General features: G+C 40.5%; 1 protein-coding gene across 3 annotated transcripts in view; it reads left to right on the plus strand.

Moving 5' to 3' along the window:
- Positions 1-14,891, plus strand: part of LOC118785659 (runt-related transcription factor 1-like) — a 49,149-nt gene that overhangs the window by 21,097 nt on the left and 13,161 nt on the right. Inside the window, exons 1-3 of one of the 3 annotated variants that reach the window (XM_036540487.1) lie at positions 5,447-5,535; positions 10,311-10,567; positions 13,257-13,413. In XM_036540487.1, the coding sequence (XP_036396380.1) occupies positions 10,349-10,567; positions 13,257-13,413 (376 nt within the window). In that variant the 5' untranslated portion in view covers positions 5,447-5,535; positions 10,311-10,348. Of the gene's footprint in view, positions 1-5,446; positions 5,536-9,186; positions 9,635-10,310; positions 10,568-13,256; positions 13,414-14,891 lie in introns of those variants that run through there. The other 2 variants (XM_036540486.1, XM_036540488.1) reach the window with 2 other exon arrangements.

Consider the following 14,891-nt stretch of genomic DNA (forward strand, 5'->3'; position numbering starts at 1 on the left):
CCCCCACACACACCTCAGCAGACCACAGCAGCAACCACACGCGTCTACAACTGGGTGTGTGTGAGGACAAGGAGGGGACGTGTGGTGCCTAATAGCGTCAAATCCCTGCGTTGCTAACCAATATGTCAGAAAATCAATTAATTACTTTTAAGTAGCAGTTAACGGTATCCACACAGTACAGTTCCATGAATTATTGAGGAGAACTAAAGCTGAGTTATTTTCTTCCTCCTCTCTTAAACACCACTGAAGTGTGAAAGGAGCTTATCACTCAGAGACTGGGAGAGCAAGAGAGAGAGAGGGCCAGGTTGGAAGAAAGAAACAGGGATCAAACATTAATATTAATATCAGCCAGAACATCTTGATAAAGAACACATGAAGTATATTTTTAGTACAATCTGACTGAAGTAGGTGATACTCTTGGTGTTTTATTAACAAATTTCTAGCCATATCAAAGTGCATAACTACAAACTTTGTGACAGAAACATGTTGATTAAAACTTATTTAAAACATTTTACCTTTGAAATGAGGGATGTCTCAGAGGAAAAACAAGTCAAAACACCTGCTGATTTCTTTTATTTCCTTTCTCCTACTTTTCCATCATTGGACACATTAAGCATGGTGAGATGAGTTCCTTTAGAAGAGCTAGGTGTATATTGATCCACAGTCCCACACTGACAGCACAGGGGACACACTATCCTCAGGGGGCTGGTCCGGAGAGGAACCAAATAAACAGACATGTCCAGGACAACAGGGGTAATGTTTTTGACAGTGACCACAGGTTTCAAGCTCTTCCAGAATGGGCCAAATCTGTGCCACTTCAGACGGGAGGCATGAATCACATTTTAGTAACATACTGTCAAAGCATACAAAGGAGAGATGTCAACAGCCTGATCCCACGGTGCCAGCCTGTGACTGTCATTCACAGCTGTGGTTTACCACTGCCTGACCAATGTGAGCCTTCCATCCTAACCATCACCTGCCATTGCCCTCTGCTCTGCAGTGCTTCCCTGGGGCTCTAGGCAGGGACCTTCATCAGAGCCCTGCAAGACTGCACTGGCAGCCCTGTGCCCCCAAGACAGGCATGCTGCATCTGGTGAACACTCGGTCAGCCTCAAGGCAGCCTGAGTGCAACCAGAGCAGTCACCCTCATTCTACACCTTTCATGACATTCAAATCCAGGAAAACAAATGCAACCACTGCCGGTCAGGAACTAGAACAATGAGCTGAGGTTTAATGTCTTAATAGGACAGGAGTATAAATCCAGGGCCATACAATAACTAAACTGTAAACTTAGAATTCTGGCATGGTTTATCTGGATATCTGGTAGATAGATATACCTCATTTAACCCCCTGCCATCCTCCTGGCTTCACTGACAGTGAGCGTGCCTCTGTCTGGCTTGCCACTGGGTGTCCACTCAGGTCTCCAGGATGGTGTAGGCTGAGGGAAAAGAACATTCACCCCAAGCAACAATCACTTCTGCTGCATGTCCCAGCCATCTCCTGCTCTCTCAAGCGAAATTCAAGTCAAATTCTACTGGCTTGGTTCCATTTTCACTCCTGTGTTGGAATTTTTTAAGAGAAAAATCATTTGAGTAGCTAAATGAAATTAGCAGGCTAAGAGCGCCCCAGGCAAAGTGACGCTCTGTCTCCTGTGGCCACGGTTACTGCAAAGAATATATTAGGCATGAGTGCATGTCTTTTTTTCCCTTCAATTTTCTGGCACTAGCTAATAATAAAGGAGGTGAGCATTGGGTATAAAGGGAGAGGGATAAGATAGGGGCTCTGCCTTTGAGGACTGAATCTTCAGAGACACGCAGAGGCGCCCTCCCCCAACCAGTTCCCTTGTCAGGTCCCGATAAATGCAGGCATGAACGCTGCTCACTTCGCCACCTCCAGCCCCTTGTCCTGGGCCATGCACCTGATGAGGAAAGGCCGAAACAGCAACACACTCTTTGGTAACGCCTTTACTCTCCTTCCTCCTCTTCCTCTCGCTTTTCTCCCCCATTTGCCTTACCTCACCACTGCTCTTTCCTTCTTCTGCACCCACACCTCATCATCACCCTCTTCTTATCATTGTTTACCCCCCACCTTTTTTGTCAGCTTCTCCTCATCTACCTTGTCTCTTCCTCATCTCTCATCTCTCATCAAAGCCGAAAGTGATTGTTACCCCATCTCGGCATTGTGATATAGCTGTATTCTATGCATTGGTGAAGGTTTGCAATATTGTTTTTTTCCTCTGGATATTTAATTTCATCTTCACAGTTTTCCCATGCGGATTACCACCAATAAGTTATTATCCATAAGTCCTCCTTATGTGAGCTTTCAAAAGTTTTTGGAACAGTGGTGTATACATAGGATGAATGGGAATCTGAACACGTAAGAGTAAGAGAATGAGTACTGTTATTTTTTCTTCTCATACACAATCATCATTCAATTTGGTGTATGAAATGATTAAATTTCACTTTAGATATCTCTCTCTGTCTTTGCATGGTTGTGATTTAGCATATTAGCATCACATTCATGGGGGGCTCTGATCACGTGGACTGAGTAAGAATAGAGTGGGCCATATGCGTAAATGTATGTAAAGGTTTAATGTAATTTACAGTACTGTAATCATGCAGACGCAGACAGTTCAGGGAATTTCAAGAACCAGAAAACCACTTCACAACATAATGTTGATTTCTTCAATTGCTGCTTTGCATCTCATTAATCATTTGAGTTTGTAGTATTGGTTAAATCAGTTCAGAGGCAGTGAACGAGACGATCTGTTGTAAGATGTCCAGGATGTGAACATTCTCTTATATTGTGTGTGTGTGTGTGTGTGTGTGTGTGTGTGTGTGTATAGTTTAGTCCGTTGTGTGTGGTGCAACATGAATATGAAATGAGGTGGTGTTTATGGGCACCTCATTTTTGTAATTACCCACGTCTGCTAACTTCTCTCTGTTTTGTCATGCATCTGACAGCACAGAGTTTAGCAGTACCATATAATGTTTCACACGATATTTGCAGGAAGCCACTTGTTTAAATGTGTCTTCCACTATCCTCTCCAAAACACGGTAAAATGATAAATACATAAATAAATGCAGAAATGAAACGCATGTGGTCAGCACATGGATAATTGCATTTTAGCAGCAAACGTATGTATATACCAAAACTACAATAAAATACGGCGGCATGTACAGCATATGAAATGCCTAAGTTATATTAGAAATATACTTTAAAATATATGTATGTATATATTATATACTATGTTTTGTGTTTTTATTATTATTTCTGATTAATACCTCAGTGTCCTACATTGTAAAGTCACACTCTTTACATGTGATCTGCGATTACATTATATTTTGAAAGGCTGAGTATAATATACATCTAAACGTTCCAGTTGTTTGTGTAATAATAGTATCTAGTTTATATCTGTTTTACTGTTAATAGAAAAAAAAAATCAAAATTGTAGCCAATGTAAGCAACAAGGGAAAAATCTAATTATTAAGATATCTTTTCGCGGACAATGTCAAAATTACAAAAACGCACTTAAAAGCATGTATCAGTGAATTAGATACACATCTTTCAAAACACAAACACGCGCATTGCTGAATTTAAAGTAGCACGTGCACATATATTTTATGCGAAAACGTTCGTTAATGACCCATGAACTATTAATGTAATCTTTCTGGTTGTATCATGAATTGAAATATAAACGTGCACCATCCAGTTGCGTATTTGTTGAATAAACATTGATTTTGGTATTGTTTCAAAACTGCGAATCTAACGGGCACGCTTAAAAAAACCTTCATACACGCCACCACGGTTCTGTTGGATTTCAATGGATTTTAACAGCGGATTTCTCTGAGCGGGTGATTAAAAGGAACCTCAAAGAAAATGGATGCATGGATCGTCTGGTTACAAAATCTAACTCTAACTCTCGCATGTTTACTGTGATTTTTTTCACAGTTAAATCGCTGTCTAGTTTTATTATAGGTAATGTTTTAATTAGATCGTATAATCCGGTACCAATTAAAATACAACTACATTTAAAGAGTTCATTTTATTTGTTTGTGCAAATAGGTGCTGTCAGTACTGAATAGACGAATACCAGGAACCTGTTAACACAATGCACTTAAAAGTGTGGTTCCAGAGGTTGCCATCAAACGATGTGTACGCAATAATTTGTGATTAGGACATAACTCCTTTTAGCATTGGGGTTTGCTAAAACTGTTTTAACAAGTGCATTTAAAAGCAGTGGCGGCTGGTGAGCTCGAAACAGGGGAAGCCCAAACACTACCTTTAAATCTATCATTACTTTCAACCTGTTGCCCTTTATCCTCCTTGATTAACAATAAAACAAATAATTCACAGAATAATCGACACCAGTCGCGTAATTAGAATAAATGATTACCAACCACCTGCTCACCAGCCACCACTGTTTAAAAGCTACCTAATTGTGCTAATTAAAAACAGCAGTCTCAGATGTATTTCGAAGAATGAAATTGTTGTGAAAAATATTATGGGAAGTCGCCTCACTCAGATGAGGGTCAGTTATTCATTCCCGGTGATGCTATTTTCCAGTATATTTATTACTTTCACCTACAGTAAGAAATTGTTTGAATCTCTGAAAGAAACAGCATAAAATTATTGTGATTCAGAGTGCATAAATGCTTTATTTGTAGATCGTTTGAGAAACCATATGCATTCAGCCTTGTTACCACCAAATATATCAGCATGCTTTTCAGATACCATAAGACAAGGTGAATGCTCATCATAAGCGTGGTAGTGGGGGATAAAGGAAAACAAAAAATCGCCTAAAACAATATTCTATCAATAGGCCGATTTCCATTGAGACATTGTTACAAACTTACGATTTGCGGGTTTCTTGTATGAAGACGAGTGATTTCATTTGTTTTTACATGTCGTATTTCGTGATTTTTGCTTTAGTTGTGTTGATGAGAGCACTGTATATGTACTAGGTGTCAACAACAAATATTGTTAGCCTCATGCTTTTCTCGGTATGTATTTCAGTATGGAAGAGTCACGTGGTGGTTTTGTTGCAAAGCAAGTACATTGCGAAACCCATTGCGATTGACATCACCGTATATGTATATAGTAATGGGAGATCACATATATAATTTAATGGCGGGTTTAAGAATATTATGTGGGTGAGTGTGTGTGCGTGTGTGTGTGTGTGTGTGTGTGTGTGTGTGTGTGTGTGTGTGTGTGTGTTTCAGAACAGAGAGACAGGCTATCATGGAATATTACAATTTTTGTAGGAATGATTTTTTTTTTAATTATTGCATATTGTGTTTGTGGTGAGTTATGTTATGGAATTACTTACATGTGTTTTGTCAGTTATTCGTTGAATATGAACAGAAAGGGGACTGTTAATATTAGAGAGTGACGCAGCCGCAAGTACTCGGTTTATGCAGAACTTCTGCGGGAACGATCTGTAGAGAGCGGTTGATATCGAGGGAGATAAATGCAGCTTGGCCTCACCTGTGGCTCATCCGACGTTGGTTGTGCAGGAGGTTGTGCTGCGGTACCGTAAGTGTATGAGCTAGCTTGTTTTCAGCATTCTGAGAATCAATATTTAGCTAGGTTGGCGCAGTGTAACCAAGTTCATTCATCCTGTGTCTTGCTACGGCGTGATTTGCGGTATTGCTTTCAGATGCTTGGGTTTAGTGGACAGAGCTGCTATTTTAACTGATAGAATGCACGGTTATAAATCAGTCTAAATACAACATAAAATGGGTTGCCTTATAAAGTAGGCCTACATATAATTTTCGTTAAAATCGGTGACGCTTTCTGAGTTAAGGTGAAACTATGAAAGGATACAAAAACGCAGATCTCATCTATAAAATGCATACCCATCTGCCTTTGACAATGAAAAACTCAGCATCACAACGTTCTAGAATTTCCCCTCGCGGTGTCAGAGCGCGCTGTAATAATAAGGCACAATACAGAATATCACAGAAGTATGGAAAAGACAGGAGAGCATCAAGCAAAATACACGCCCCTGCGTATACAGTATGTGACAAAACATTGCAATATTCCTGTTTCTCGTTGTATCATTGGTGACAGAGAACAAACATTATTATTAAAGACCCAGTCGTGTTATAAAGGTGTGCAGCTGTTTTTCTTCCCGCTTTATAGCAAGTGACGTGGCCAGTCACTTTACATCACCAGCGCGGCAGGCAACCTGGAAAACGCACGTCAGAGAAGCGCAAAGCTTTACATTTTTTATCATCCCCGTGGCTAAACTCTTACAACAAGACTGACTCCACATAAAAGGGCGAGTAAAAGACAGTTTCCCTAAACTCCTTGACACAAATGCCAAAGTTAGTCCTCTTTGTGAAATTAATTTAACGATACAATCAGGTATTATGCTAAAAACGCAGAGTGATGTTTTAAGAGACGGGTGGACATGACCGATGGCGCGTTGGTATGGATGATGACAAACCATCTGGTATTTCATCAGTCCAGACCCGCCAACCGCGGGGTTCTGGAAAATCAGTGGTTCTCTGTTCAAGCAACGGATACATTTTGGAGAAGCCAGCACGTAAAGCTATCTTGATAAAAGCAAATTAGCCTACTTCGCTCGTTCTGAATGAACAACGTTGTCCAAGCGTCTTGTAACGTTTTCGACAATCAACATAGTTGTTTCATGTTTTTAAATGTTTTGACAGAACAGAATAGTGGGGCTGATTCATCCGAGATGTGAAGACTGGCTTTGGTGTGTTAACGACAGTTATTTTAACAGCCTCTTAATCTACAATCCATGTCAATAAATGCAAGATCAAGATACGCTGGAACAAGTGGTGGAAAGACATACATTTTTTTGTTATTATTATCATTTTAGCCTCTATGTATTTCAAAAGTTGCTTTGGCTAACTTGGCTTTCAAAATCGGTAATATGTTGCCTAAATGATTTCTCAAGTAAATGACATGCCTGACGTTAATTTATCCGTATTGCTTTGTAGCCATTTATTCAGTTCAGAGGCTTTGTGTTATTTGGAATACTTCGTAAATTCGTATGATTAAAAATTACACAAGACTCGCACAATTCAACAAATGTAAACGTTGGTGAATATTATGCATAATCGGCATTGTCTTCCTGATATTTGTAGGCCTATCTGACTATTTACTACTCGATTTATGTCTAGTCCCTTTTCATTCTTCACCCTGTTGCCCATTACAAGTATGTGAACGCGCTGCTTGTAATAAATACAACTGGGCGTATTTCCAGGGTGCGCAGTGTCTATCTATGTCTATCACATTACGGTGCTGACGTTTTATCACCACCTTAATTTCGTTGTCGACTTTGTCTACTGAACGCATCCCTGGTTCATGAAAAAAACATACCTGTCACATCTCCTGTATTGACACAACAGAGCACTGTAATAGGTCGTTTACTGCCCTCTATTGGTATTATTTTGTGATGGCTTTTAGGATGTGAATCCTAAGGGGCGTTGAAGGCGCTTTGAAGACAATAGATACTGCACAGTACAAGCCAGTGTAAACTTTACACGTGGAAAAATGTTCTGTAAAGGATAAGAGGGACGATAAAGAACAGCATAGTGGTCTCGGAAATCAGAAACGGACGTTGTCCAGTACAAAGTAAAATTATGAAAGCAAGTCAAAACTCGTTGGAACACTCGAGAGGGTTTATAACCTTCGATGTCCATCCGTGTGATCATGGAGGTTTGCAGACCTATACGAACGTCGACTGTAATACACTTTTCAGAAATGTACCAACAAAACATGCCAAATCTCAAAAAACTCTAGGTGATGTGCTTTCGTGCCCCCTCCCTCCCCTTAAATGACATCATATTTATAGAAGGTTGGTAAAAAGCATCTGACAAAAACAGAAACATCGTGGCGCTGGATTTTTCGCCATCTCGTGCAGATGGATCGGTGGGATCTTATGACATCGGACTGCATCGCTGATGTAGCTCAGCGCACTGGGGGGTTGTACTCACAGCCAGCCCGGGTCAAGTCAGTGATAACGAGTGGAGTGGATATTGCTTTGTATCAAGTATATTGCTTTGGCTTCTATATTCTGTAGTATATTTGTCGAATTATGAAGCGTGCTAAACAACTACAGCCCTTAGTAATAGCCTAAGTATCGAAAATCATAAACCCTTGCTAGCCTAGCAATAGCGCGTGTTATAAAATCATATTTCTAATTTAGATTTTTCTTTTGCTTTCCGTGTTCTCTAGTGTCGACTCCCATTTGAAGTATTAACATTTGTGTGTTTCCTCATGTTCTTTGCACCATCAGTTAAAATCACACCATCAAAGGACTTTAACCTTAGCACGCGCCTTGTCCGTGGAATTCCATTGAAGGTTAAGGCGGGCCAATTCAATTGCTGTGCTTCTGGAGCGGTCTTTTGATTGGCTACGGCATCCACCAGCCTCCTCGTAGTGCTATTGTAATGGTTCAGACCTGTCTATGCAAATAAACCTTTCCGGGCTGCATTCCTACACTACTTACTGGCAATAAAGTCATCCCGCTGTCGGGAGATTCAGTCTCACAGCATTTGTGGAGTAGTCCCGTCTATGAGACGTGTGACAAAGGTGTGTGCTAATTTTGAATGTGTTATCCAGTTCCATCTATCTGACAGAAGGCAAACTAACTGGAAACAAAATCAAGAGACAATCATTTTAAGATTTTAAATGACCGGGTAACGTCCAGCAGCGTTATTTTGAATGGAGCATCTGTAAAGGAAGTGAGTGGGAGATCATTCTCGACTTCTCCCCACTCTGAATTTAACCGTCGATCATATAACATGTAATGGGAAATCTAAAATAAACAGTAAGTCTCCCACTTAGGTCATATGTAATCAAAATATATTTTGTTGCCACCCAAAGCCTGTTTTAATGTAATGCGTAATATTTAAAATATAGCCCTAGGATAGCTAGTCATACATCTGTACTGCAGTCCACAGCTAGCTATTTATCTTGCAAAGTGAACTTAACCCTGACTGCATGTGGAGACTTGTTTTCTGGATCTTTGCAGGTTTTTTAATGTGGCTGTTCAATTTTGTTCTCAGCTCTAAGAAGGAAAGGGTGTTTCTGTCGCCTTGTCTCGGCTTTGTGTGGTGCTAGTGCTGAGAGTGGCGCGTGTACCGTAACGACGAGGGTGTCTCGGACGCTGTTGCACTTGCTGGATTCATTGCCGGTGGCCAAAGGCTGGCAGTTTCAGGAAGTTTCTCGCGCTGCGCAATCTGACGGGGTGTCATGCAGTGAGTCAGTTGGAACTTACAAGAACAGTCTTCGCGTGAGAGAGGAAGAAACGGAAGATGGGCGATATGGATACTTTTCTTCTTCGTTTCATCATATCCTGATAACTAAAATTATATTCAATATTAACACAGCACGCACTCTTTTTGATAGGATGTTTGCAGTGGCCACTGGACTTCGACTTACACTGCGCAAGTAGGAATCCGCGGATCTGCCAGTGCGCTCGGATACATTAAACGAAACAGGAGGCCAGGCGCTTTATTTTCACGACTCTTGGTCTGCGCGTTTGGGAAATCCGCCGGTGAACTGTTGCATGTAGCGGTGAATTCTGGAGCTTTACACTAACCAAGTGGAACTTACCACTCTGCACAAATGGTTTTCCTCTGGGACGCCAAATACGGTACGACCATGTTCTTAAAACATTGTTGATGTCAAAATGTAATTTAAATGTTTGTGTCAAAAATCTATCACTCATTCGAATCTTCACTTCTGACAAACAGTTGCGAAAAAGATGCAGACTAACGGTGGCTATTAGGTGTCTTTTGTTTGTTTCTGAAAGATGCCAACACACTTACAGACAGACAGACAGACGCGTGCACACACACACACACACTCTCTCACTCTCTCTCGCTCTCTCTCTCTCTCTCTCTCTCTCTATTTCTGCAGTCTCAGTAAGCACAAGGGTGGGGCATGGGTTGTCTGACGTTTTGCAGTTGTGGGCCAAATGTGTATTTTTATTCATCTTTCTGCTGTGTTATTCAGTGGAGCATTTCAGTGGTAACCTCTGTAACCACACTCATGTGGCATCGATTGTGGTTGGCAGAATGACAGAGTTCTTCTTCCCCTATCAAAAGGAACACTACAGATTTATGCACCTCTGCTTCAGGTTGGCTGTTTTTCTGCAATGCTGTCAAGTCATACCTCCCAAGTTCCAATTAATTCCTTGGAGCTGTTCAGCTTCAAAAAGCCCTCTATCTAAATTTAGTTTTATTGTAGAAAGATTTTTTTGATCAGATGTTTGTACGTTAGTTGAGGCTTGTGTTCCACTCTCTTCATCTCTCTTTACTGTGTTTTAGATCCTGCCCCTGGGCGCCGTTTCACACCCCCATCGACAATGCTGAGTCCAGGGAAGATGACCGAAGGGCTGCCCCTGGGCACCCAGGACAGCAGCGCTGCCACCCTGGTGGGCAAACTGCGCATCACAGACAGAAGCATGGTGGAGGTGCTGTCGGACCACCCCGGTGAGCTGGTCCGCACAGACAGCCCCAACTTCCTCTGCTCCGTGCTGCCATCCCACTGGCGCTGCAACAAGACCCTCCCCGTCGCCTTCAAGGTACCTCCAGTGCAGGAGCCTGGCCAACACGCAACACTCACACAGTGCTGCAGCAATGTTGAATAAATGTTCTGCGTGAGTTGGAAGAAAGTTCATTTTAAATCCTTACATTTTTAAAATGTTTGGCTTCACAATAATTAACACCACAGAATTCTGGTACAAAGTCCTGCAGCATTTCATCAACATTCAGAGTACATTTTGTGCTAAGTGGAAAACAAACATGTAATACACATAAGACCATTTGTCCAGTTTAAAAGCACATTACACAGTCATAGCTTTAGATAGAGGATCCCCAACTTTCCATGCAAGTGTCTGAAGACAATATGTTTCTTATTACCCACTTTCAGTGACATTCTTTTAGGAAAGCCATCTATGTCACAAATCATACTTAAATTTATCTGAATACTGTATGCATATGCTCAATACAATAGCAGCTTTTCTTTGATGCAAATGGCTAAATGTACTGTGTATAAATCTGTAGACCTATTTTTAACATGCATCTGGTATCTCACTTTGACTCCTCTCAGGAAGCAGTGCAGAGTTTGGAAACTGGTACCGTACACTGCTTTAGAAATAGGTCTAGTATTCTGGTGAAAGCAGACATGGACACAAATGCCCAGTAAAGTTCAACGTACATTTTTAGTGAAGTTTGTATCAAAATTGGCTCTCCAAACAATATTGCAAGCATTGTAACCTTTTTTTCACCTCTTTGTTTTCCATCATTTCTAGTTAATGGTTCCTTTTATTGAAAACTAGGGGAACCAAATCATATATTTAAATCATGTCTATAATGAAACCGTATTAAAAACTTAGGTAATAGAACAACTGCCGTTTAAATCAATGGTTATTATTGTTCCATTTTCTGTAGTCCTAGTTTTAATCCAAATAACTGTAACTATTTAAGTGAAAAGTTATGTTCACATAGACATTTTTAAAATCTTACATAGGGTAAGATCTAGTACAGTACGGAGGCGCAGCATGATTGGCACAGGCTCTTTCTCTCGATGCTACACAGATTGAAAACATAAAGAAATCCAACACAGCGAAATGCGCATCGAAATGTTAGTACCAGATCATCTTCTCAGGCGTACCCAACTAATAACATGAGTGATATGATGGGCTTCAGTCGATCTATGATGAAAATGAATGCTGAATATTTTATTATTATTATTTTATATCCACCTGCATTTTTTGACATAGGCTGCACTGACTATACTTTTTAAACACAGCTATCAAGCATTTGGCACTGGTCTGCTGAAAGCTAGGAGCGTCTTACAGTCGCTCTGCCGCTCCATCGGAAGTTTACCGTTTGCGATGAAATGATGTCGCTTCTTCCTTGATATTAATCCGGATTACAGGTGGTATTACTTATTTTATTTGGAGGGAGTGACTAAATCTGTTGAACAGTTCAGCTATTTTGAAAATACAGCGTTTTGTATAATTATATTATTGCTCATGTAATATAGGCGACCAAAATATAATGCAGACATTAACCAGTCCATTTAAATTATAATATTTTTTAAAATTCATTTATTTTTTATATTGAGAAAGTGAATATTTTTCATTTTTTTCTTTTTCATTAAAACATCAACTAAGTGAGCATTTATTGTAGGCTGTATTGAGCTGTATGGTTTCCGTTGATTTTCATGGCTCTTTGTGTCAGTTCTTTTTTTTTTCAGTTACAGTACAGCTGCGATCATCTGAAATCGTTGATGAAACAAACGATTAAGATTACAGACGACTGTTATGTTAGACTGTTCTCGCACCAAGAAACATATAATTACCTCCGTTTATTATTTAGCCCAAGTTCTGGTTCTTACGGATGACTTAAGATCTCTGACAGATTTCCGCAATTTCCAAAAGTCGCAGAAAATGCAAGCGAGTGCCAAAATTGTATTCTCTACTGAAAATAGAGCGTCGAGACGCTTGAGTGTCCACAGTGTGCTGTGAGGTTGCGACTGTTTTTATGTTGACCACTTAACCGAAAACGGGACAGTTTAACCTAATGGATGTAGCTACCACATTCTTACTGTAAGACTTACCAAGAACGAATTGCCATCTATATGGAAATGATCCACCTTGAGTACTTATTTACTTTTTGGGTGTGGAGTCGTGCACCTCTTGAGTACACACTGATTGCTTTGGCTCCAGCTATAAAAATAAGGCCTGTGTTAAACAGACCCTAAATCTTATTTTTCCATACAAAAACTACAATATCACAATCACAATATGTGCCAAATAGTACATTCTAACAGAACTTACTACTTGATGATGATGATGATTATTATCATTATTATTATTATTATTACAGTTAATCCAATAGGTAATATGACTTAGTTTTCATGTAGAGCAACTCACATTGCAGTTAATAACACAGGTAGAATAAAGAGTACACGACAAAATATACAACTAAGCTAACGCAACACTGCCCACATATTTAAGTCCTACAGAGACACAGGACTTTGTTAGATACGTGTACAATATCATTTGCACTCAGGCAGAACTGACTGTTGACAGATGAGGTCTTTTATTGATAATATATATGTTATATATATATACATATATATATATATATATATACACACATACACACATAGCGAAAAATACTGGAAAAAAAGTAAAGACGCATGATTTAGGCTGTCCTTGAAAGGTCTTGTGCGTGTTTTTTTGTCCTCTGCTCCGATGGCAGGTGGTGGCCCTTGGTGACATTCCCGACGGCACCCTGGTGACAGTGATGGCAGGGAATGATGAGAACTATTCGGCCGAGCTGCGCAACGCCACCGCTGCCATCAAGAACCAGGTGGCTCGATTCAATGACCTGCGCTTTGTGGGTCGCAGTGGCAGAGGTTAGTAAGGGTAGAGGGGTTTGGGATGGCACAGGGGTAGAGGGGAAATCTTGTTAGAGCGATTAACATTGGAGTGATTAACACTGAAACTATTAACACTGGAGTGATTAACATTGGAACAATTAACACTGGAGTTGTTAAAATTGCCATAAGTAGTGATGATGATTCAGCTAAAGCCCTGAAGGAGACCATTATGGCACTGAAACATTGCATCTGGCACTGGTTTCTGGGTGTGATGCAATCAGAGTGTGACACATATGGAGTGTGACAGTGATGACATGTCCTCTTCTCGCTTCTGTCTGCGATTATTCACATGCTCTGCACACTCTTTTCTCTCCCTGTCTTCTGAGGCTGGAAGTCCCTTTTTGAGAAACTCTTTCAAAGTCACGGGGCATAATGGAGTCACTTAATTGTGGGCTGATATTACATGAATTATTAACAGAAAAAAGGCTGCAGATAAATGGATGTGATTCAGCTGGGGCAACTGCAGCCCACTTCCCCTCTGTTATTCTTGTTCTTTCTCTGTCTGTTTCTCACTCTATTTCCCTTTCTCTCTCTTTTTCTCTGTCTTCCTCCCTCAAGTACACTCATAATTCATTGATCCATCAATATTATTGTTGGGGGGTACTTGACAAACTGTGACAAACAGTTTGTAAGGGAGAAGGTATAAGGTCTTCTTTGGTGCCCTAAGACTTTTAAAAAATTAGTATTATTCTTATGTCAGATCAGGAAAAGCAGAATAACCCACAGACAGCAATGATAAGGCAAAAGCCACAATTTGAAAATGGGGCAATTTGTACTCAAACATATACATCCAAGTGAAAGGATAAAAGGTGGCTTTGTCTGGTGAAGTGTGAATGGTAGCCCAGCAGTGCTTGTGATTTGGAGGCGTCAATATCTGGTATGACCAGTGAGGGTAAAGGTAACATTTAGTGCCAGCCACTTTGATGTGGAAGGAGCTTACAGAACCTTCCTGAACTACGCATTATTCAAAAAGAGGTACTTTTTTGGCGGAGTAATTGAGGTAGTCAGTTGAGGGTAAAACAGTCTGAACTGCACTGCCCCCTGTTTGCATGGGACAAAGGAAAATAAAATGCAGAACCCTGTGGCTGCAATAGTGCATATGCTGCTTTTTATTTATACACATATAAGAGGTTAATAGGGGTCCATCATCAGACTTTTGGCATGTGTCATATGTCTCTGTCTATCAGATCATGGTGTAGCCAGACGGTGTACTACCATTAGTGTGCAGCTAAACAGACTGAACTGGGTGCAGTCACACATCACATCCTCAGCCAGGTGTAGTTATATACTACAGCCTTAATCAGGTTACACCATATACCACAGCCTTACACAGGTGCAGTTATATACCAAAGCTTTCACTAGGTGCAGTTGTATACCACACCAGTCCTCTGTTCTTAAAATAACCACTCTCTCTTTCTTCACTTAGGTTGTTCCCCTGTTAATCAAACAACAAT

The sequence above is a fragment of the Megalops cyprinoides genome, chromosome 11 (assembly GCF_013368585.1).
Source record: "Megalops cyprinoides isolate fMegCyp1 chromosome 11, fMegCyp1.pri, whole genome shotgun sequence".
NCBI classification, from domain to species: domain Eukaryota; kingdom Metazoa; phylum Chordata; class Actinopteri; order Elopiformes; family Megalopidae; genus Megalops; species Megalops cyprinoides.